This window comes from Struthio camelus, chromosome 37 (assembly GCF_040807025.1).
Source record: "Struthio camelus isolate bStrCam1 chromosome 37, bStrCam1.hap1, whole genome shotgun sequence".
NCBI classification, from domain to species: Eukaryota; Metazoa; Chordata; class Aves; order Struthioniformes; family Struthionidae; genus Struthio; species Struthio camelus.
In genome coordinates this window covers 327,523-350,192 of record NC_090978.1, presented here as the reverse complement: position 1 = coordinate 350,192, position 22,670 = coordinate 327,523, and the positions used below count along the sequence as shown (strand labels likewise).

Below are 22,670 nucleotides of genomic sequence, written 5' to 3'. Positions count from 1 at the left end.
GCAGGGACAGGTCTGGGGGTCCCTGGGGGGATCCCGGGGGGGTCCCGGGGGGGTCAGCGGGACAGCAGGGACAGGTCTGGGGGTCCCTGGGGGGATCCCGGGGGGGTCCCGGGGGGGTCAGCGGGACAGCAGGGACAGGTCTGGGGGTCCCTGGGGGTCCCGGGGGGGTCCCGGGGGGGTCAGCGGGACAGCAGGGACAGGTCTGGGGGTCCCTGGGGGGATCCCGGGGGGGTCCCGGGGGGGTCAGCGGGACAGCAGGGACAGGTCTGGGGGTCCCTGGGGGGATCCCGGGGGGGTCCCGGGGGGGTCAGCGGGACAGCAGGGACAGGTCTGGGGGTCCCTGGGGGTCCCGGGGGGGTCCCGGGGGGGTCAGCGGGACAGCAGGGACGGGTCTGGGGGTCCCTGGGGTGACCCGGGGGGTCCCGGGGGGGTCAGCGGGACAGCAGGGACGGGTCTGGGGGTCCCGGGGGTGACCCTGGGGGTCCCGGGGGGGTCAGCGGGACAGCAGGGACAGGTCTGGGGGTCCCTGGGTGACCCGGGGGGGTCCCGGGGGGGTCAGCGGGACAGCAGGGACGGGTCTGGGGGTCCCTGGGGGTCCCGGGGGGGTCCCGGGGGGGTCAGCGGGACAGCAGGGACGGGTCTGGGGGTCCCTGGGGGTCCCGGGGGGGTCCCGGGGGGGTCAGCGGGACAGCAGGGACAGGTCTCCGGAGGTGACGAGCAGCCCGGAGTCGAGGTTCAGGCTGTCTGAAAGAGGGAGAGAGGTGACAAGAGCGGCGGTGGCGGAGGGGGGGGGACGGGGGGGGGGGACACCCCCATCCCGGCCCCGCGTCGGGGTCCCCGCGTGTCCCCCCCCGCCCGCCGTACCCTGGTCGAAGTTGAGCTTCTTGGCCGGGGGGGTCTCGCCGAGCCCCTCGATGTCCACGAGGTCGCTGTTGGCGTCCGAGTCGTTGAGGGCGCTCAGGGTGACGTCTATGGGGGGGGGGGGGGACAGGAAATTGGGGAGGGGGGGGTTAAAAAAATACGGGGGGGGGGGAGGGTCCCTGAGGGCTACGGGGGGCTTTGGGGAGGAGCTGGGCGAAAGACGGGGGGTGCAGGGGGGGTCCCAGGGGTGAGGTGGGGACGCCCAGGGGGGTGGTGGGAGGGAGATGGGGACCCTGGGGGGGTCAGGGGGACCCCAGAGGTGACATGGGGACCCCCGGGGGGGGACTTGGGCATGGGGACCCCCGGGGGGGGGACTTGGGGACCCCAGGGATCAAAGGGGGGGTGTCAGGGAGGAGATGGGGACCCTGGGGGAGTCAGGGTGACCCCAGAGGTGACATGGGGACCCCCGGGGGGGGACTTGGGGACCCCAGGGATCAAAGGGGGGGTGTCAGGGAGGAGATGGGGACCCCGGGGGGGTCAGGGGGACCCCAGAGGTGACATGGGGACCCCCGGGGGGGGGGACTTGGGCATGGGGACCCCTGGGGGGGGGGGACTTGGGGACCCCAGGGATCAAAGGGGGGGGTGTCAGGGAGGAGATGGGGATCCCGAGGGGGTCAGGGGGACCCCAGAGATGACATGGGGACCCCCGGGGGGGGGGACTTGGGCATGGGGACCCCTGGGGGGGGGGGACTTGGGGACCCCAGGGATCAAAGGGGGGGGTGTCAGGGAGGAGATGGGGACCCCGGAGGGGTCAGGGGGACCCCAGAGGTGACATGGGGACCCCCAGGGGGGGACTTGGGCAGGGGGACCCCCGGGGGGGGACTTGGGGACCCCAGGGATCAAAGGGGGGGGGTGTCAGGGAGGAGATGGGGACCCCGGGGGGGTCAGGGGGACCCCAGAGGTGACATGGGGACCCCCAGGGGGGGACTTGGGCATGGGGACCCCTGGGGGGGGGGGACTTGGGGACCCCAGGGATCAAAGGGGGGGGTGTCAGGGAGGAGATGGGGACCCCGGGGGGGTCAGGGGGACCCCAGAGGTGACATGGGGACCCCCAGGGGGGGGACTTGGGCATGGGGACCCCCGGGGGGGGACTTGGGGACCCCAGGGATCAAAGGGGGGGGTGTCAGGGAGGAGATGGGGACCCCGGAGGGGTCAGGGGGACCCCAGAGGTGACATGGGGACCCTCGGGGGGGGGACTTGGGCATGGGGACCCCCGGGGGGGGACTTGGGGACCCCAGGGATCAAAGGGGGGGTGTCAGGGAAGAGATAGGGACCCTGGGGGGGTCAGGGGGACCCCAGAGATGACATGGGGACCCTCGGGGGGGGGACTTGGGCATGGGGACCCCCGGGGGGGGGACTTGGGGACCCCAGGGATCAAAGGGGGGGTGTCAGGGAGGAGATGGGGACCCTGGGGGGGTCAGGGTGACCCCAGAGGTGACATGGGGACCCCCGGGGGGGGACTTGGGGACCCCAGGGATCAAAGGGGGGGGTGTCAGGGAGGAGATGGGGACCCCGGGGGGGTCAGGGGGACCCCAGAGGTGACATGGGGACCCCCGGGGGGGGGGACTTGGGGACCCCAGGGATCAAAGGGGGGGGTGTCAGGGAGGAGATGGGGACCCCGGGGGGGTCTGGGGGACCCCAGAGGTGACATGGGGACCCCCGGGGGGGGGGGACTTGGGGACCCCAGGGATCAAAGGGGGGGGGTGTCAGGGAGGAGATGGGGACCCTGAAAGGGGTCGCAGCACCCCGGGGGGGGGACACAGGGACCCCAGAGGTGACATGGGGACCCCCGGGGGGGGGGGGGGGGCTAAAAATCGGGAACCCCTGGGATCAAAAGGGGGGGGAGGGCATCAGGGAGGAGAAGGGGGGGGCCAAAGAAGGATGGACCCCCCCCCCCCCCAAAAAAAAAAAAGAGCCGCTCACCTGAACTCTTCTGTTTCTTGGAGGGGGGGTCGGGCAGGGCCCCCCCCGGCGGGGGGGCGGCGGCGCCCGGGCCGGGGGGGCCGGGGGCGGCCCCCCCGCCGCCTTTGCGGGGCCCCTTCTTGGGCGAGTCGGCGGGCAGGGGCACCCCGCTGTCCTCGTAGGCCTTGCGCTTGGCCGTCGCCTTGATCTGCGCCCTGGGGTGGGGGGGGGGGATGAAATTCGGGGGGGGGGGGCCGGGGCAGGTAGCTGGGGTTGTCCCCCCCCCCCCCAAAAAAGCCCCCCCCCCCTCCCCTTACACCGTGCGGTCCTTGATGAGGGCGCTGATGCGGTTCAGGTCCTCGCAGAAGCGCTTCACCGAGGCCCGCAGCATCTCGATCTCCGTCTCCGTCCACTTGGCCCTGGCGGGGGCGGGCGGGGGGGGGGTCAGGGTACCCCTAATCCTGCCCCACGGCGTCCCCCTGGGGTCCCCTCCTGCCCCACGGCGTCCCCCCGGGTCCCTTCCTGTCCCTAACTTCGCCCCACGGTGCTCCTCAGGTGGCCTCTTGCCCCTAGACCTGCTCCACGGCATCTTCTGGGGTCCTCTCCTGCCCCACGGTGTCCTCCCTGGGGTCCCCTCCTGCCCCACAGCGTCCCCCTGGGGTCTCCTCCTGCCCCACGGCGTCCCCCCGGGTCCCTTCCTGTCCCTATCTTTGCCCCACGGTGCTCCTCAGGTGGCCTCTTGCCCCTAGACCTGCTTCACGGCATCTTTTGGGGTCCTCTCCTGCCCCACGGCGTCCTCCCTGGGGTCCCCTCCTGCCCCACAGCGTCCCCCTGGGGTCTCCTCCTGCCCCACGGCGTCCCCCCGGGTCCCTTCCTGTCCCTATCTTTGCCCCACGGTGCTCCTCAGGTGGCCTCTTGCCCCTAGACCTGCTCCACGGCATCTTCTGGGGTCCTCTCCTGCCCCACAGCATCCTCCCTGGGGTCCCCTCCTGCCCCACAGCATCCTCCCTGGGGTCCCCTCCTGCCCCACGGCGTCCTCCTGGGTCCCTTCCTGTCCCTAACTTTGCCCCACAGTGCTCCTCAGGTGGCCTCTTGCCCCTAGACCTGCTCCACAGCGTCCTCTGGGCTTCCCTCCTGCCCCACGGTGTCCTCCCTGGGGTCCCCTCCTGCCCCACAGCGTCCCCCTGGGGTCCCCTCCTGCCCCACGGCGTCCCCCCGGGTCCCTTCCTGTCCCTATCTTTGCCCCACGGTGCTCCTCAGGTGGCCTCTTGCCCCTAGACCTGCTCCACGGCATCTTCTGGGGTCCTCTCCTGCCCCACGGCATCTTCTGGGGTCCCCTCCTGCCCCACGGCATCCCCCTGGGGTCCTCTCCTGCCCCAGGGCATCCCCCTGGGTCCCCTCCTGCCCCACGGCGTCCCCCCGGGTCCCTTCCTGTCCCTATCTTTGCCCCACGGTGCTCCTCAGGTGGCCTCTTGCCCCTAGACCTGCTCCACAGCATCCTCTGGGCTTCCCTCCTGCCCCACGGCGTCCTCCCTGGGGTCCCCTCCTGCCCCACAGTGTTCCCCTGGGGTCCCCTTTTGCCCCACGGTGTCCCCCCAGGGCCCCTCCTGCCCCTAATCCTGCTACAGGGACCCTGGTGACCCCATGGGGACCTCCACAACCATATGGGGACCTGCATGGTCCCATGGGGACCCTGGTGACCCCCTAGGGAACCCCATGGAGATGCCAGAGGCCCCCTTGGAGACCTCCATGACCCCATAGGGGCCCCAAGGGGGACACTATAGACCCCACAGGGACCCTCACAACCCCAGGGAGACTCCCACAACCCCATAAGGACACCTGTGACCCCATAGGGACACCCATGACCCCTAGGGGGACCTCCACGCCCCCACAGTGACTCCCATGACTCCATGGGGACCCTGCAGGCCCCATAGAGACACTGGCGGCCCCATTGGGGACACCATCGAGGCCCCCATGAACCCCCCAGAGATATCACAGCCCCCACGGGGACATCACAGACCCCATGAGGACCCTCATGACCCCATAGGAACACCTGTGACCTCAGAGTGACCACCCATGACTCCATGAGGACCCTGCAGGCCCCATAGGACCCTGGTAACCCCATTGGGGACACCACTGAGGCCACCATGAACCCCCCAGAGATATCACAGGCCCCATGGGGACATCACAGACCCCATGAGGACCCTCACGACCCCTTAGGGACCCCCACCGGCCCCATAGTGACCCCTCTCCGGCCCCCAAGGGCCCCCCCAGGCGCACTCACCCGGCCGGGGAGGAGTCGGACACGGGGTGCAGCTGCATCGTCAGCTCGCCCAGCTTGGTGAAGGCGGCGCCGGCGGCCGAGAAGATCTCGCCGACCTGTAGGGAGCCGGCGGGTAGCGGGACCAGAACCGGCACCAGAACCGGCACCAGGATCACCCCGCGTGACCAGACCCAGGAGCAGAACCACGCCAATCTAACCCAAAGCGCCCCACGGACCAGAAGCAGGACCAGAACTGGATGAGAACCAACCCAATAAGACCCATATGGCCCTATGGGCCAGAACTGGGAGCAGAACCACCCCAATAACACCCATAACACCCAACTGGGAACAGAACTGGGAGCAGAACCACCCCAGCAACACCCATATCACCCAACTAGGACCAGAACCAGGAGCAGAACCACCCCAGTAACACCCATGTCACCCACCTGGGACCAGAACTGCCCCAGTAACACCCATATCACCCAACTAGGACCAGAACCGCCCCAGTAACACCCATATCACCCAACTGGGAACAGAACTGGGACCAGAACTACCCCAATAACACCCATGTCACCCACCTGGGACCAGAACCACCCCAGCAACACCCATATCACCCAACTAGGACCAGAACCGCCCCAGTAACACCCATATCACCCAACTAGGACCAGAACCGCCCCAGTAACACCCATATCACCCAACTGGGAACAGAACTGGGACCAGAACTACCCCAATAACACCCATGTCACCCACCTGGGACCAGAACCACCCCAGCAACACCCATATCACCCAACTGGGAACAGAACTGGGACCAGAACTGCCCCAGTAACACCCATATCACCCAACTGGGACCAGAACCGCCTCAGTAACACCCATATCACCCAACTAGGACCAGAACCGCCCCAGTAACACCCATATCACCCAACTAGGACCAGAACTGGGACCAGAACTACCCCAATAACACCCATGTCACCCAACTGGGACCAGAATGACCCCATTCACACCCATATCACCCAACTAGGACCAGAACCAGGAGCAGAACCACCCCAGTAACACCCATATTACCCAACTGGGACCAGAACTGGGAGCAGAACCACCCCAGTAACACTCATATCACCCAATTGGGACCAGAACCAGGAGCAGAACCACCCCAGTAACACCCATATCACCCAACTGGGACCAGAACTGCCCCAGCAACGCCCATGTCACCCAACTGGGACCAGAACTGGGACCAGAACCACCCCAGCAACACCCATGTCACCCAACTGGGACCAGAACTGGGACCACAACCGCTCCAGTAACGACCATGTCACCCAACTGGGACCAGAACTGGGACCAGAACTGGGACCAGAACTGCCCCAGTAACGCCCATGTCACCCAACTGGGACCAGAACTGGGACCAGAACCACCCCAGCAACACCCATGTCACCCAACTGGGACCAGAACTGGGACCACAACCGCCCCAGTAACGACCATGTCACCCAACTGGGACCAGAACTGGGACCAGAACTGGGACCAGAACTGCCCCAGCAACGCCCATGTCACCCAACTGGGACCAGAACTGGGACCAGAACCACCCCAGTAACACCCATGTCACCCAACTGGGACCAGAACCGCCCCAGTAAGACCTAAATCGTCCCATGGGACTAGAAGTGCCCCAGTAAGACCCAGTCGGCCCCGCCGGGACCGGAACCGGCACCACAACCGCCCCAGTAAGACCCAGTCGGCCCCGCCGGGACCAGGACACCCCCCCCCCCCCCCCAAAAAACCGGGACCGGAACCGGGATCTCCCCCACCTTGGTGGACGCTGACGTCATGGCTCCCGCCCCCGGCCCCTCCAGCCGCCGCCGCCGCCGCTCTGGCCCCGGCTCCTCTATGGTGGCGGCGCGGCCCGTACGGGCCGGCTCGCCGGTGTTACCGGCGGCGACGCTCTGTCCCCACCCCCCCCCCCCGCCGCCGCCTCTATGGTGCGGCCCGCGCGGGCCGCACCGCTCTATGGTTTAAAAACCCCCTCCCCCTAGCCCCGCCCCCTCCACTCTATGGTTGGAGGCGAGGCCACTTCCTCTTCCGCGACTAGCGACCGCTCTGGGCTGCGCTCGATGGTCTTCACTCCTCCCGCGGCGGGGGGGGGGGTTTTACACCACCAGCTTCCCTCCCCCAAACCCCCCCCCCCAAAAAAAAGAAACCCCAAAAAAACCCCATCCCGAGGCCTTTACACGCTTTATTAGAGAGATTGGTCCATAAAGAGGGAGGAGGGCGGCTCCAGGGGGGAGACCCCCCCCCCAAAGCCTTTGCCCCCTCCCCAAAATCCAAAGGAAACCATTGCGATGGGGGGGGGGGGAGGTTTGGGGAAGACGGGGGGGTTTGGGGTGAAAAAGGGGGGTCTGAGGGGGTGCGGCAAGTCCCAGGGGGTCCGACGCAGCCCCCCCCCCCGGGGGGGGGTAAATAAATAAGGGGTGGGGGCAGCCGGACCCCCCCCCGCTTTCCGCGGTCTAGCGGACCATGTACTCCTTGCGCTTGTTGAGCCGGACCTGGCAGAAGGAGAAGCCGCCGAGCAGCACGTAGAGGCCGGCCGCGATGAAACAGTTGTAGCTGACCTGTTCGTACAGGCGGTAAATCTTCTCCGGTCCGCTGCGGGGAAGGGGGTGACGCGGGGAAGGGGGTGGGACAGCCGTCAGGGACGGCCCCGCCGTGAGCCGGGCAAGACCCCCGTCGTCCTTCCTTTCACCCTCTCCCACCCCCCGGGAAAAAAAAAAAAACAAGGCTCGACCCCGTCCTCGCCGCCTGTTCCCCAAAAATACAGGGCTCGACCCCGTCCTCGCCGCCTGTTCCGCGAAGCAATAGGGCTCGACCCCGTCCCTGCTGCCTGTTCCCCAAAAAACAGGGCTCGACCCCGTCCCTGCCGCCTGTTCTGCGAAACAATAGGGCTCGACCCCGTCCCTGCCGCCTGTTCCCCAAAAAACAGGGTTCGACCCCATCCCTGCTGCCTGTTCCGCGAAGCAATAGGGCTCGACCCCGTCCCTGCCGCCTGTTCTCCAAAAAACAGGGTTCGACCCCGTCCCTGCCGCCTGTTCCCCAAAAAACAGGGTTCGACCCCGTCCCTGCTGCCTGTTCTGCGAAGCAATAGGGCTCGACCCCGTCCCTGCTGCCTGTTCTCCAAAAAACAGGGCTCGACCCCGTCCCTGCTGCCTGTTCCGCGAAACAATAGGGCTCGACCCCGTCCCTGCCGCCTGTTCCCCAAAAATACAGGGTTCGACCCTGTCCCTGCTGCCTGTTCTGTGAAACAATAGGGCTCGACCCCGTCCTCGCCGCCTGTTCCCCAAAAATACAGGGCTCGACCCCGTCCTCGCCGCCTGTTCCGCGAAGCAATAGGGCTCGACCCCGTCCCTGCTGCCTGTTCTCCAAAAAACAGGGCTCGACCCCGTCCCTGCTGCCTGTTCCGCGAAACAATAGGGCTCGACCCCGTCCCTGCCGCCTGTTCCCCAAAAAACAGGGTTCGACCCCGTCCCTGCCGCCTGTTCCCCAAAAAACAGGGTTCGACCCCGTCCCTGCTGCCTGTTCTGCGAAGCAATAGGGCTCGACCCCGTCCCTGCCGCCTGTTCTCCAAAAAACAGGGCTCGACCCCGTCCCTGCTGCCTGTTCCGCGAAACAATAGGGCTCGACCCCGTCCCTGCCGCCTGTTCCCCAAAAATACAGGGCTCGACCCCGTCCTCGCCGCCTGTTCCGCGAAGCAATAGGGCTCGACCCCGTCCCTGCCGCCTGTCCCCGAAACAACAGGGCTCAGACGTGAGTCGTGCTGTTTCCCCCCTCCATCACCCCCACCCCAAACTGAGCCCCATCCTGCCTTCCCCCCTCCCAACCAAAGCGCCCACCCCCAGCCCCATTTCCTCCCCCCGCCTTCCCCCAAAAATAATAAGCAGCGGGCTGTAGCCCCCGTTTTCCCCCATCCCCTCCCCAAAAAGCCGTGCCCCCCCCCCCAACCCCCGGGGCACTCACTCCTTGAAGTCCTCCTCGGTGAAGGGGACGTCCTCTATGAGCACAGCCGAGTGGACGTTGAAGAAGATGCCCAGGAGGACCTGGGGGGGGGGTGTTTTTTTTTGGGGGGGGGGGGAAGAAACGTACAGCGCCGTGCGTAACCCCGGGAAACGTCCGGCGGCGCGCGGGGTTCTCCTCGTCAGCCGCTCAGCGCCTGTTTACACGCAACAGGCTGCCGGAGCTGACCGGCGTCAACCGGAGCCACCCCGGGGTGACGGGGACGGACGGGTGACGCAGAGGCGCCTGAGGGGAAGCGGGTGCTGCAGGGGGAAGTGGGGGGGGGGGGGGCTTCTGCCCCATAGCAGGTTGTGGGGGGGGAACGACGACGGAGAGCGCCTGTTTTCTCTCGTTTCGGGGCGCTGTAGCCTCCCCCCATTCCGCTGCTGCTGCCCCATAGATGCTGCCTCAGCCCCATAGGGCACCTGAACTGTGTAGCCTGCCCCCCCACCACCACCCAGCCCCATAGATTCCCCCCCCAGCCGTATGCAGGGCCCCATGGATCCCCCCTAGCCCCATGGATCCCCCCCCAGCCGTATGCAGGGCCCCATGGATCCCCCCTCCAGCCCCATGGATCCCCCCCAGCTGTATGCAGGGCCCCATGGATCCCCCCTCCAGCCCCATGGATCCCCCCCAGCCGTATGCAGGGCCCCATGGATCCCCCCTCCAGCCCCATGGATCCCCCCCAGCCGTATGCAGGGCCCCATGGATCCCCCCTCCAGCCCCATGGATCCCCCCCAGCCGTATGCAGGGCCCCATGGATCCCCCCTCCAGCCCCATGGATCCCCCCCAGCCGTATGCAGGGCCCCATGGATCCCCCCTCCAGCCCCATGGATCCCCCCCAGCCGTATGCAGGGCCCCATGGATCCCCCCTCCAGCCCCATGGATCCCCCCCCAGCTGTATGCAGGGCCCCATGGATCCCCCCTCCAGCCCCATGGATCCCCCCCCAGCCGTATGCAGGGCCCCATGGATCCCCCCTCCAGCCCCATGGATCCCCCCCAGCCGTATGCAGGGCCTCATGGATCCCCCCTCCAGCCCCATGGATCCCCCCCAGCTGTATGCAGGGCCCCATGGATCCCCCCTCCAGCCCCATGGATCCCCCCCAGCCGTATGCAGGACCCCATGGATCCCCCCTAGCCCCATGGATCCCCCCCCAGCCGTATGCAGGACCCCATGGATCCCCTCCCAGCCCCATGGATCCCCCCCCCAGCTGTATGCAGGGCCCCATAGATACCCCCCCAGCCCCATGGACCACCCCATGGATCCCCCCCTCCAGCCTCACAGATCCTCCTCCAGTCCCATGCACTGCCCCATAGTTCCCCCCCAGCCCCACAGATCCCCCATACAGCCCCATACACTGCCCCATGGATCCCCCACAGTCCCATGCACTGCCCCGCACAGCCCCATGCACCACCCCATGGATCCCCCCCCAGCCCCATGGATCCCCCCCAGCCCCACGGATCCCCCTCCAGTCCCATGCACTGCCCCCCAACCCCCCCAACCCTATAGATCCCTCTACAGCCCCATGGATCCCCTCCCAGCCATATGCAGTGTCCCCCCCAGCCCCACAGATCCCTCTACAGCCCCAGGCACTGCCCCATGGCCCCCCACAGCCCCATAGATCCCCCCTACAGCCCCAGGCACTGCTCCATGGCCCCCCCCAGCCCCACAGATCCCTCTACAGCCCCATGCACTGCCCCATGGCCCCCCACAGCCCCACAGATCCCTCTACAGCCCCAGGCACTGCCCCATGGCCCCCCACAGCCCCACAGATCCCCCCTACAGTCCCATGCACTGCCCCATGGCCCCCCACAGCCCCATAGATCCCCCCTACAGCCCCATGCACTGCCCCATGGCCCCCCACAGCCCCATAGATCCCCCCTACAGCCCCATGCACTGCCCCATGGCCCCCCACAGCCCCACAGATCCCCCCTACAGCCCCATGGCCCCCCACAGACCCCCTCTACAGCCACATGCACTGCCCCATGGCCCCCCCATAGCCCCATGGATCCCCCCTACAGCCCCATGGGCCCTCACAGCCCCACAGATCCCCCCCTACAGCCCCATGCACTGCCCCACAGATTCCCCCCAGCCCCATGGATCCCTCTACAGCCCCAGGCACTGCCCCATGGCCCCCCACAGCCCCACAGATCCCCCCTACAGCCCCATGCACTGCCCCATAGCCCCCCCCAACCCCTGAAAGCCCTCCAGCCCCACACAACGCCCCACAGACCCCCCTCAGCCCCACAGACAACCCCCCCGGCCCCTTAAAATCCCCTCCAAGGCCCCACAACACCCCCCCCTCAAGCCCCATAGACCTCGCTACCTCCTGCCCCCCCACCCCCCAAGCCCCACGGCGCCCCCTCACCAGCATGATGACGCCCCAGGCGCTGAGGACGATGCCGCAGGCGGCCAACTTGGGCCCGCAGCAGAGCAAGGAGACCATGGCGGCGGCGGGAGGAGGAGGAAGAGGAGGGGAACCGGGAGGCCTGAGGCGAAGGGACCGGGCGGCGCCGAGCTCCCCCTCCGCCCTGCTGCGAGGCCGAGCCGACGCAGCAGACTGAGGCGGCCCGCCCCGCCCCCGCGCGCCAGGCCCCGCCCCCTCCCCCCGGACGAAACCACCCGCGCCCCGGCGGCGTGGGGGTGGCGCTTGGGGCGCCCCCATCACCCCGCGCGCGCGGTGGGACCGGCCGGCCGAGACCATTCCCGCTACCTGAGGGGAATGGGGGGGGGGAGTGGGGGAAAGGGGAGGTGTGGGGCGCTGGTTCGGGCCGGTTTGAGCCGGTTCAGGCCAGTTTGGGGCAGCTCAGGCCAGTTTGAGCCAGTTCAGGCTGATTTGGGGCCAGTTTGGGGCCAGTTTGGGGCAGCTCAGGCCAGTTTGAGCCAGTTCAGGCTGATTTGGGGCCAGTTTGGGGCCAGTTTGGGGCAGCTCAGGCCAGTTTGAGCCAGTTCAGGCTGGTTGGGGCCAGTTTGGGGCCAGTTTGGGGCAGCTCAAGCCAGTTTGAGCCAGTTCAGGCTGGTTGGGGCCAGTTTGGGGCCAGTTTGGGGCAGCTCAGGCTGATTCAGGGCAGCTCAGGCCAGTTTGGGGCAGCTCAGGCCAGTTTGAGCCAGTTCAGGCTGGTTGGGGCCAGGTTGGGGCCAGTTTGGGGCAGCTCAGGCTGATTCAGGGCAGCTCAGGCCAGTTTGGGGCAGCTCAGGCCAGTTTGAGCCAGTTCAGGCTGGTTGGGGCCAGGTTGGGGCCAGTTTGGGGCAGCTCAGGCCAGTTTGAGCCAGTTCAGGCTGGTTGGGGCCAGTTTGGGGCCAGTTTGGGGCAGCTCAGGCCAGTTTGGGGCAGCTCAGGCCAGTTTGAGCCAGTTCAGGCTGGTTGGGGCCAGTTTGGGGCCAGTTTGGGGCAGCTCAGGCTGATTTAGGGCAGCTCAGGCCAGTTTGGGGCAGCTCAGGCCGGTTTGAGCTGGTTCAGACTGGTTGGGGCCAGTTTGGGACAGCTCAGGCCGATTTGAGCCGGTTCAGGCTGGTTGGGGCCAGTTTGGGGCCAGTTTGGGGCAGCTCAGGCTGATTCAGGGCAGCTCAGGCCAGTTTGGGGCAGCTCAGGCCGGTTTGAGCTGGTTCAGGCTGGTTGGGGCCAGTTTGGGGCAGCTCGGGTCAGTTTGAGCTGGTTGGGGCCAGTTTGGGGCAGCTCAGGCCGATTTGGGGCAGTTCAGGCTGGTTGGGGCCATTTTGGGGCAGCTCAGGCCAGTTTGAGCTGGTTGGGGCCAGTTTGGGGCAGCTCAGGCCGATTTGGGGCAGTTCAGGCTGGTTGGGGCCATTTTGGGGCAGTTCGGGCCGATTTGGGGCAGCTCAGGCCAGTTTGAGCTGGTTGGGGTCAGTTTGGGGCAGCTCGGGCCGCTTTGAGCCGGTTCAGGCTGGTTGGGGCCAGTTTGGGGCAGCTCAGGCCGATTTGGGGCAGTTGGAGCAGTTTGGGGCAGTTCGGGCTGATTGGGGCCAGTTTGGGGCAGCTCAGGCCGATTTGGGGCAGTTCAGGCTGGTTGGGGCCAGTTTGGGGCAGTTCAGGCCAGTTTGGGGCAGTTTGGGGCAGTTCAGGCCAGTTTGAGCTGGTTGGGGCCAGTTTGGGGCAGCTCAGGCCAGTTTGGGGCAGTTCAAGCCAGTTCAGGCTGGTTGGGGCCAGTTTGGGGCAGCTCAGGCCAGTTTGGGGCAGTTCAGGCCAGTTCGGGCTGGTTGGGGTCAGTTTGGGGCAGTTCAGGCCAGTTTGGGGCAGTTCGGGGCAGTTCAGGGCACCCCCCCCCAGGGCTATTTGTGTCTGTGGGGTGGCAGAAGCCCCCCAGTACCCCCAGTTACCCCCAGGGACTCCCCAACACCCCCAACACCCCCAGGACCTCCCCAGTACCCCCAGGTACCCTCAGAGACCCCCAAGTACCCCCAGAGTACCCCCCTAGATACCCCTTTCATACCCCCTGATACCCCCAAATACCCTCACAGCTACCCTAGACTCCCAAATAGCCCCAGATACCCCCCGGGTACCCTCAGGGAGTCCCAAATACCCCCCAAGTATCCCCCAGGTACCCTCAGAGACCCCCAGGTGCCCCCAGATACCCTCAAATACCCCCCAAGTATCCTCAGGGCCCCCCAAGTACCCCCCAGATACCCCTCAGCTTCCCTCAGGGACCCCCAAGTACCCTCAGATACCCTCCAATACCCCCAAATACCCCCCCAGGTGCCTCCATGGACCCCCAAGTACCCCCAGGTACACCTCGAGAGCCCTCAGGGACCCCCAAGTACCCCCAGATACCCTCCATGGACCCCCAAATACCCCCCAGGTGCCTCCATGGACCCCCAAGTACCCCCAGATACCCCTCAGCTTCCCTCAGGGACCCCCAAGTACCCTCAGATACCCTCCAATATCCCCAAATACCCCCCAGGTCCCTCCATGGACCCCCAAGTACCCCCAGGTACACCTCGAGAGCCCTCAGGGACCCCCAAATACCCTCAGATACCCTCCATGGACCCCCAAATACCTCCCCAGGTGCCTCCATGGACCCCCAAGTACCCCCAGATACCCTCCAATACCCCCAAATACCACCCCAGGTGCCTCCATGGACCCCCAAGTACCCCCAGGTACACCTCGAGAGCCCTCAGGGACCCCCAAATACCCTCAGATACCCTCCAATACCCCCAAATACCCCCCCAGGTGCCTCCATGGACCCCCAAGTACCCCCAGATACCCCTCGAGAGCCCTCAGGGACCCCCAAGTACCCCCAGATACCCTCCATGGACCCCCAAATACCCCCCAGGTGCCTCCATGGACCCCCAAGTACCCCCAGATACCCCTCAGCTTCCCTCAGGGACCCCCGAATACCCTCAGATACCCTCCAATACCCCCAAATACCCCCCCAGGTGCCTCCATGGACCCCCAAGTACCCCCAGGTACACCTCGAGAGCCCTCAGGGACCCCCAAGTACCCCCAGATACCCTCCATGGACCCCCAAATACCCCCCAGGTGCCTCCATGGACCCCCAAGTACCCCCAGATACCCCTCAGCTTCCCTCAGGGGCCCCCAAGTACCCCCAGATACCCTCCAATATCCCCAAATACCCCCCAGGTCCCTCCATGGACCCCCAAGTACCCCCAGGTACCCCTCGAGAGCCCTCAGGGACCCCCAAATACCCTCAGATACCCTCCATGGCCCCCCAAATACCCCCCAGGTGCCTCCATGGACCCCCAAGTACCCCCAGATACCCTCCAATATCCCCAAATACCCCCCCAAGTCCCTCCATGGACCCCCAAGTACCCCCAGGTACACCTCGAGAGCCCTCAGGGACCCCCAAATACCCTCAGATACCCTCCATGGACCCCCAAATACCTCCCCAGGTCCCTCCATGGACCCCCAAGTACCCCCAGATACCCCTCGAGAGCCCTCAGGGACCCCCAAATACCCTCAGATACCCTCCATGGACCCCCAAATACCTCCCCAGGTCCCTCCATGGACCCCCAAGTACCCCCAGGTACACCTCGAGAGCCCTCAGGGACCCCCAAATACCCTCAGATACCCTCCATGGACCCCCAAATACCTCCCCAGGTCCCTCCATGGACCCCCAAGTACCCCCAGGTACCCCCAAATACCCCCCAGGTCCCTCCATGGACCCCCAAGTACCCCCAGATACCCCCAAATACCCCCCAGGTTCCTCCATGGACCCCCCAAGTACCCCCAGATACCCTCCATGGACCCCCAAATTCCTCCCCAGATTCCCCCATGGACCCCCAAGTGCCCCCAGATACCCCCAAATACCCCCAAATACCCCCCAGGTCCCTCCATGGACCCCCCAAGTACCCCCAGATACCCCCCAGGTCCCTCCATGGACCCCCAAGTACCCCCTGAGTACCCTCAGGGACCCCCAAGTACCCTCTGACCCCCCAAATATCCCCCGTCCCCCCCCCAATTGCCCCAGGATCCCCCAGGTCCCCCCCTCCCCCAGCCTCGGTGGCCCCGCACACGCGTGTGCTCAAGGCCACGTGTGGGGCTGGCGGGGGGGGGGGTCCCCCTTGCGTGTGCCGTGTCCTAAGCGTGTCCCACGTGTCCCATGTCGCTTGCGTGTGCCCTGCGTGTCCGTGTCCCCCCTCCCCCCCCGGACGCCTGACGGGTGGGGACAGCTGTGCGTGTGCGTGTGCGTGTGCGTGTGCGTGTGCGTGTGCGTGTCCCCCCCCCCCCGTCGGGGACGGCGTGTGACAGGGACCCGACACGCGACCCGGCCACCCGCCGGCTCACGTGCCGCTGAGTCATGTCCCGAGCACCTGGCACCGGCCCCCGCCTGGCGTGGGGCCCAGGCGTCCGGGCACCCGGCCTGGCCCCCCCCCGCAAAACCCGACACCGCTTCACCCCCCCCCCCCAAAAGGGACCCAGGCGTCCGGGTACTGGGAATACCCCCCCCAAAAGGGGGCCCAGGTGTCCGGGCACCTGGAATATCCCCCCCCAAAAGGGGGCCCAGGTGTCCGGGTACCTGGAATATCCCCCCAAAAGGGGCCCAGGTGTCCGGGTACCTGGAATATCCCCCCCCCAAAAGGGGCCCAGGTGTCCGGATACCCGGAATACCCCCCCCCAAAAGGGGCCCAGGTGTCCAGGTACCTAGAATATCCACCCCAAAAGGGGGCCCAGGTGTCCGGGTACCTAGAATATCCCCCCCAAAAAGGGGCCCAGGTGTCCGGGTACCTGGAATACCCCCCCAAAAGGGGCCCAGGTGTCCGGGCACCCACAATATCCCCCCCCGAAAAAGGGGCCCAGGTGTCCGGGCACCTGGAATACCCCCTCCCAAAAGGGGGCCCAGGTGTCCGGGTACCTGGAATATCCCCCCCCCCAAAAGGGGGCCCAGGTGTCCGGGTACTGGGAATATCCCCCCCAAAAAAGGGGCCCAGGTGTCCGGGTACCTGGAATACCCCCCCCAAAAAGGGGCCCAGGTGTCCGGGCACCCACAATATCCCCCCCAAAAGGGGCCCAGGTGTCCGGATACCTGGAATATCCCCCCCGAAAAGGGGGCCCAGGTGTCCGGGTACCTGGAATATCCCCCCCCCCAAAAGGGGGCCCAGGTGTCCGGGTACTGGGAATATCCCCCCCAAAAAAGGGGCCCAGGTGTCCGGGTACCTGGAATACCCCCCCCAAAAAGGGGCCCAGGTGTCCGGGCACCCACAATACCCCCCCCAAAAGGGGCCCAGGTGTCCGGATACCTGGAATACCCCCCCCAAAAGGGGGCCCAGGTGTCTGGGTACCTGGAATATCCCCCCCCAAAAGGGGGCCCAGGTGTCCGGGCACCTGGAATACCCCCCCCCCAAAAGGGGCCCAGGTGTCCGGATACCCGGAATATCCCCCCCCAAAAGGGGCCCAGGTGTCCGGGTACCTGGAATATCCCCCCCCAAAAGGGGCCCAGGTGTCTGGGTACCTGGAATACCTCCCCCAAAAGGGGGCCCAGGTGTCCGGGTACCTGGAATACCCCCTCCCAAAAGGGGGCCCAGGTGTCCAGGCACCTGGAATATCCCCCCCAAAAAGGGGCCCAGGTGTCCGGGTACCTGGAATATCCCCCCCCAAAAGGGGCCCAGGTGTCCGGGCACCCACAATATCCCCCCCCGAAAAAGGGGCCCAGGTGTCCGGGTACCTGGAATATCCCGCCCCAAAAGGGGCCCAGGTGTCCGGGTACCTAGAATACCCCCCCCAAAAGGGGGCCCAGGTGTCCGGGTACCTGGAATATCCCCCCAAAAGGGGGCCCAGGTGTCTGGGTACCTGGAATACCCCCCCAAAAGGGGCCCAGGTGTCCGGGTACCTGGAATATCCACCCCAAAAGGGGGCCCAGGTGTCCGGGTACCTAGAATATCCCCCCCCAAAAGGGGCCCAGGTGTCCAGGTACCTGGAATACCCCCCCCAAAAGGGGCCCAGGTGTCCGGGCACCTGGAATATCCCCCCCCAAAAGGGACCCAGGTGTCCGGGTACCTGGAATACCCCCCCCAAAAGGGGCCCAGGTGTCCGGGTACCTGGAATACCCCCCCAAAAGGGGACCCAGGTGTCCGGGTACCTGGAATATCCCCCCCCAAAAGGGGCCCAGGTGTCCGGGTACCTGGAATACCCACCCCAAAAGGGGCCCAGGTGTCCGGGCACCTGGAATATCCCCCCCCAAAAGGGACCCAGGTGTCCGGGTACCTGGAATACCCCCCCCAAAAGGGGCCCAGGTGTCCGGGTACCTGGAATACCCCCCCAAAAGGGGGCCCAGGTGTCCGGGCACCTGGAATATCCCCCCCCAAAAGGGGCCCAGGTGTCCGGGTACCTGGAATATCCCCCCCCAAAAGGGGGCCCAGGTGTCCGGGTACTGGGAATACCCCCCCCAAAAGGGGGCCCAGGTGTCCGGGCACCCACAATATCCCCCCCCGAAAAAGGGGCCCAGGTGTCCGGGTACCTGGAATATCCCCCCCCAAAAGGGGGCCCAGGTGTCCGGGTACCTGGAATATCCCCCCCCCAAAAGGGGCCCAGGTGTCCGGGTACCCGGAATATCCCCCCTCAAAAGGGGGCCCAGGTGTCCGGGTACCTGGAATATCCCCCCCGAAAAAGGGGCCCAGGTGTCCGGGCACCTGGAATACCCCCCCCCAAAAGGGGACCAGGTGTCCAGGTACCCGGAATATCCCCCCCCAAAAAAGGGGCCCAGGTGTCCGGGTACCTGGAATACCCCCCCCAAAAGGGGCCCAGGTGTCCGGGCACCTGGAATACCCCCCCCAAAAGGGGCCCAGGTGTCCGGGTACCTGGAATATCCCCCCCCAAAAGGGGCCCAGGTGTCCGGGTACCTGGAATATCCCCCCAAAAGGGGGCCCAGGTGTCTGGGCACCTAGAATATCCCCCCCCAAAAGGGGCCCAGGTGTCCGGGTACCTGGAATACCCCCCCAAAAGGGGGCCCAGGTGTCCGGGTACCTGGAATATCCCCCCCCGAAAAAGGGGCCCAGGTGTCCGGGTACCTGGAATATCCCCCCCCAAAAGGGGGCCCAGGTGTCCGGATACCTGGAATATCCCCCCCCAAAAGGGGCCCAGGTGTCCGGGTACCTAGAATATCCCCCCCCGAAAGGGGGCCCAGGTGTCCGGATACCTGGAATATCCCCCCCCAAAAGGGGCCCAGGTGTCCGGGTACCTGGAATACCCCCCCCAAAAGGGGGCCCAGGTGTCCGGGTACCTGGAATATCCCCCCCCAAAAGGGGGCCCAGGTGTCCGGGTACCTGGAATATCCCCCCCCAAAAGGGGCCCAGGTGTCCGGGTACCTAGAATATCCCCCCCCAAAAGGGGGCCCAGGTGTCCGGGCACCTGGAATATCCCCCCCCAAAAGGGGCCCAGGTGTCCGGGTACCCACAATATCCCCCCCAAAAGGGGGCCCAGGTGTCCGGGTACCTAGAATATCCCCCCCAAAAGGGGGCCCAGGTGTCCGGATACCTGGAATATCCCCCCCCAAAAGGGGGCCCAGGTGTCCGGGTACCTAGAATATCCCCCCCCGAAAGGGGCCCAGGTGTCCGGGCACCTGGAATACCCCCCCAAAAGGGGGCCCAGGTGTCCGGGTACCTAGAATATCCCCCCCCAAAAGGGGCCAAGGTGTCCGGGTACTGGGAATACCCCCCCCCAAAAGGGGCCCAGGTGTCCGGGTACCTGGAATATCCCCCCAAAAGGGGGCCCAGGTGTCCGGGTACCTGGAATATCCCCCCCCAAAAGGGGCCCAGGTGTCCGGGCACCTAGAATATCCCCCCCCAAAAGGGGGCCCAGGTGTCCAGGTACTGGGAATACCCCCCCCAAAAAGGGGGCCCAGGTGTCCGGATACCTGGAATACCCCCCCCAAAAGGGGGCCCAGGTGTCCGGGCACCTGGAATATCCCCCCAAAAGGGGCCCAGGTGTCCGGATACCTGGAATACCCCCCCCAAAAGGGGGCCCAGGTGTCCGGGCACCTGGAATATCCCCCCCAAAAGGGGGCCCAGGTGTCTGGGTACCTGGAATATCCCCCCCCAAAAGGGGCCCAGGTGTCCGGGTACCTGGAATATCCCCCCCCAAAAGGGGGCCCAGGTGTCCGGGTACCTGGAATATCCCCCCCCAAAAGGGGGCCCAGGTGTCCGGGTACCTGGAATATCCCCCCCCAAAAGGGGGCCCAGGTGTCCGGGTACCTGGAATATCCCCCCCCAAAAGGGGGCCCAGGTGTCCGGGTACCTAGAATATCCAACCCAAAAGGGGGCCCAGGTGTCCGGGTACCTAGAATATCCCCCCCAAAAGGGGCCCAGGTGTCCGGGCACCTGGAATATCCCCCCCCAAAAGGGGGCCCAGGTGTCCGGGTACCTGGAATATCCCCCCCCAAAAGGGGCCCAGGTGTCCGGGTACCTGGAATATCCCCCCCCAAAAGGGGGCCCAGGTGTCCGGGTACTGGGAATACCCCCCCCAAAAGGGGCCCAGGTGTCCGGGTACCTGGAATACCCCCCCAAAAGGGGGCCCAGGTGTCCGGGTACCTAGAATATCCCCCCCAAAAGGGGGCCCAGGTGTCCGGATACCTGGAATATCCCCCCCCAAAAGGGGCCCAGGTGTCCGGGTACTGGGAATACCCCCCCAAAAGGGGCCCAGGTGTCCGGATACCTGGAATACCCCCCCCAAAAGGGGCCCAGGTGTCCGGGTACCTAGAATATCCACCCCAAAAGGGGGCCCAGGTGTCCGGGCACCTAGAATATCCCCCCCCAAAAGGGGCCCAGGTGTCCGGATACCTGGAATATCCCCCCCCAAAAAGGGGCCCAGGTGTCCAGGCACCCACAATATCCCCCCCAAAAGGGGGCCCAGGTGTCCGGGTACCTAGAATATCCCCCCCCAAAAGGGGGCCCAGGTGTCCGGATACCTGGAATATCCCCCCCCAAAAGGGGGGCCAGGTGTCCGGGTACCTGGAATATCCCCCCCCAAAAGGGGGGCCAGGTGTCCGGGTACCTGGAATATCCCCCCCCAAAAGGGGGCCAGGTGTCCGGGTACCTGGAATATCCCTCCCAAAAGGGGGCCCAGGTGTCCGGGTACCTGGAATACCCCCCCAAAAGGGGGCCCAGGTGTCCGGGCACCTGGAATATCCCCCCCCAAAAGGGGCCCAGGTGTCCGGGTACCTGGAATACCCCCCCCAAAAGGGGCCCAGGTGTCCGGGTACCTGGAATACCCCCCCAAAAGGGGGCCCAGGTGTCCGGGTACCTGGAATATCCCCCCCAAAAGGGGCCCAGGTGTCCGGGTACCTGGAATATCCCCCCCCAAAAGGGGCCCAGGTGTCCGGGTACCTGGAATACCCCCCCAAAAGGGGGCCCAGGTGTCCGGGTACCTGGAATATCCCCCCCAAAAGGGGGCCCAGGTGTCCGGGTACCCGGAATATCCCCCCCCAAAAGGGGCCCAGGTGTCCGGGCACCTGGAATACCCCCCCCCAAAAGGGGCCCAGGTGTCCGGGTACCCAGAATATCCCCCCCCAAAAGGGGGCCCAGGTGTCTGGGTACCTGGAATATCCCCCCCAAAAGGGGGCCCAGGTGTCCGGATACCTGGAATATCCCCCCCCAAAAGGGGGCCCAGGTGTCCGGGTACCTAGAATATCCCCCCCCGAAAGGGGCCCAGGTGTCCGGGCACCTGGAATACCCCCCCAAAAGGGGGCCCAGGTGGCCGGGTACCTAGAATATCCCCCCCCAAAAGGGGCCAAGGTGTCCGGGTACTGGGAATACCCCCCCCCAAAAGGGGCCCAGGTGTCCGGGTACCTGGAATATCCCCCCAAAAGGGGGCCCAGGTGTCCGGGTACCTGGAATATCCCCCCCAAAAGGGGCCCAGGTGTCCGGGTACCCACAATATCCCCCCCAAAAGGGGCCCAGGTGTCCGGGTACCCACAATATCCCCCCCAAAAGGGGGCCCAGGTGTCCGGGTACCTAGAATATCCCCCCCCAAAAGGGGCCAAGGTGTCCGGGTACTGGGAATACCCCCCCCCAAAAGGGGCCCAGGTGTCCGGGTACCTGGAATATCCCCCCAAAAGGGGGCCCAGGTGTCTGGGTACCTGGAATATCCCCCCCCAAAAGGGGCCCAGGTGTCCGGGTACCTGGAATATCCCCCCCCAAAAGGGGGCCCAGGTGTCCGGGTACCTAGAATATCCAACCCAAAAGGGGGCCCAGGTGTCCGGGTACCTGGAATATCCCCCCCCAAAAGGGGCCCAGGTGTCCGGGCACCTGGAATATCCCCCCCCAAAAGGGGGCCCAGGTGTCCGGGTACCTGGAATATCCCCCCCCAAAAGGGGCCCAGGTGTCCGGGTACCTGGAATACCCCCCCCAAAAGGGGGCCCAGGTGTCCGGATACCTGGAATATCCCCCCCCAAAAGGGGGCCCAGGTGTCCGGGTACCTGGAATATCCCCCCCCAAAAGGGGCCCAGGTGTCCGGGTACCTAGAATATCCACCCCCAAAAGGGGGCCCAGGTGTCCGGGCACCTAGAATATCCCCCCCAAAAGGGGCCCAGGTGTCCGGATACCTGGAATATCCCCCCCCAAAAGGGGGCCCAGGTGTCCGGGCACCTAGAATATCCCCCCCAAAAGGGGGCCCAGGTGTCCGGGTACCTAGAATATCCCCCCCCAAAAGGGGGCCCAGGTGTCCGGGTACCTGGAATATCCCCCCCCAAAAGGGGGCCCAGGTGTCCGGGTACCTGGAATATCCCCCCCCAAAAGGGGGGCCAGGTGTCCGGGTACCTGGAATATCCCCCCCCAAAAGGGGCCCAGGTGTCCGGGTACCTGGAATACCCCCTCCCAAAAGGGGGCCCAGGTGTCCGGGTACCTGGAATACCCCCCCAAAAGGGGGCCCAGGTGTCCGGGCACCTGGAATATCCACCCCCAAAAGGGGCCCAGGTGTCCGGGTACCTGGAATACCCCCCCCAAAAGGGGCCCAGGTGTCCGGGTACCTGGAATACCCCCCCAAAAGGGGGCCCAGGTGTCCGGGTACCTGGAATATCCCCCCCAAAAGGGGCCCAGGTGTCCGGGTACCTGGAATATCCCCCCCCAAAAAAGGGGCCCAGGTGTCCG

General features: G+C 66.2%; 2 protein-coding genes across 7 annotated transcripts; both read right to left on the bottom strand.

Annotated features, from left to right (window-relative positions):
- Window positions 1-440: 440 nt before the first annotated feature.
- Window positions 441-7,091, bottom strand: BACC1 (BPTF associated chromatin complex component 1). Of its 6 annotated transcripts, none has more exons than XM_068924018.1 (7): window positions 6,880-7,082; window positions 5,108-5,202; window positions 3,141-3,242; window positions 2,845-3,038; window positions 865-969; window positions 658-744; window positions 441-543 (listed from the first exon to the last, which is right to left on the bottom strand). In XM_068924018.1, the coding sequence occupies exons 1-6, from the start codon at window positions 6,898-6,900 to the stop codon at window positions 680-682; spliced, it is 582 nt and encodes a 193-aa protein (XP_068780119.1). In that variant the 5' UTR covers window positions 6,901-7,082; the 3' UTR covers window positions 441-543; window positions 658-679. The 6 variants fall into 6 exon arrangements, 5 of the variants coding, with proteins under 5 accessions (XP_068780119.1, XP_068780120.1, XP_068780122.1 ...); XM_068924019.1 differs by having other exon boundaries at window positions 478-543; window positions 648-744; XR_011137190.1 differs by having other exon boundaries at window positions 492-543; window positions 658-740; window positions 6,880-7,080.
- Window positions 7,092-7,284: 193 nt separating this feature from the next.
- Window positions 7,285-11,713, bottom strand: RNASEK (ribonuclease K). The gene is made up of 3 exons (XM_068924022.1): window positions 11,485-11,713; window positions 9,080-9,159; window positions 7,285-7,714 (listed from the first exon to the last, which is right to left on the bottom strand). Exons 1-3 carry the CDS (start codon window positions 11,560-11,562, stop codon window positions 7,576-7,578), a joined length of 297 nt encoding a protein of 98 aa, XP_068780123.1. The 5' UTR covers window positions 11,563-11,713; the 3' UTR covers window positions 7,285-7,575.
- Window positions 11,714-22,670: the final 10,957 nt, after the last annotated feature.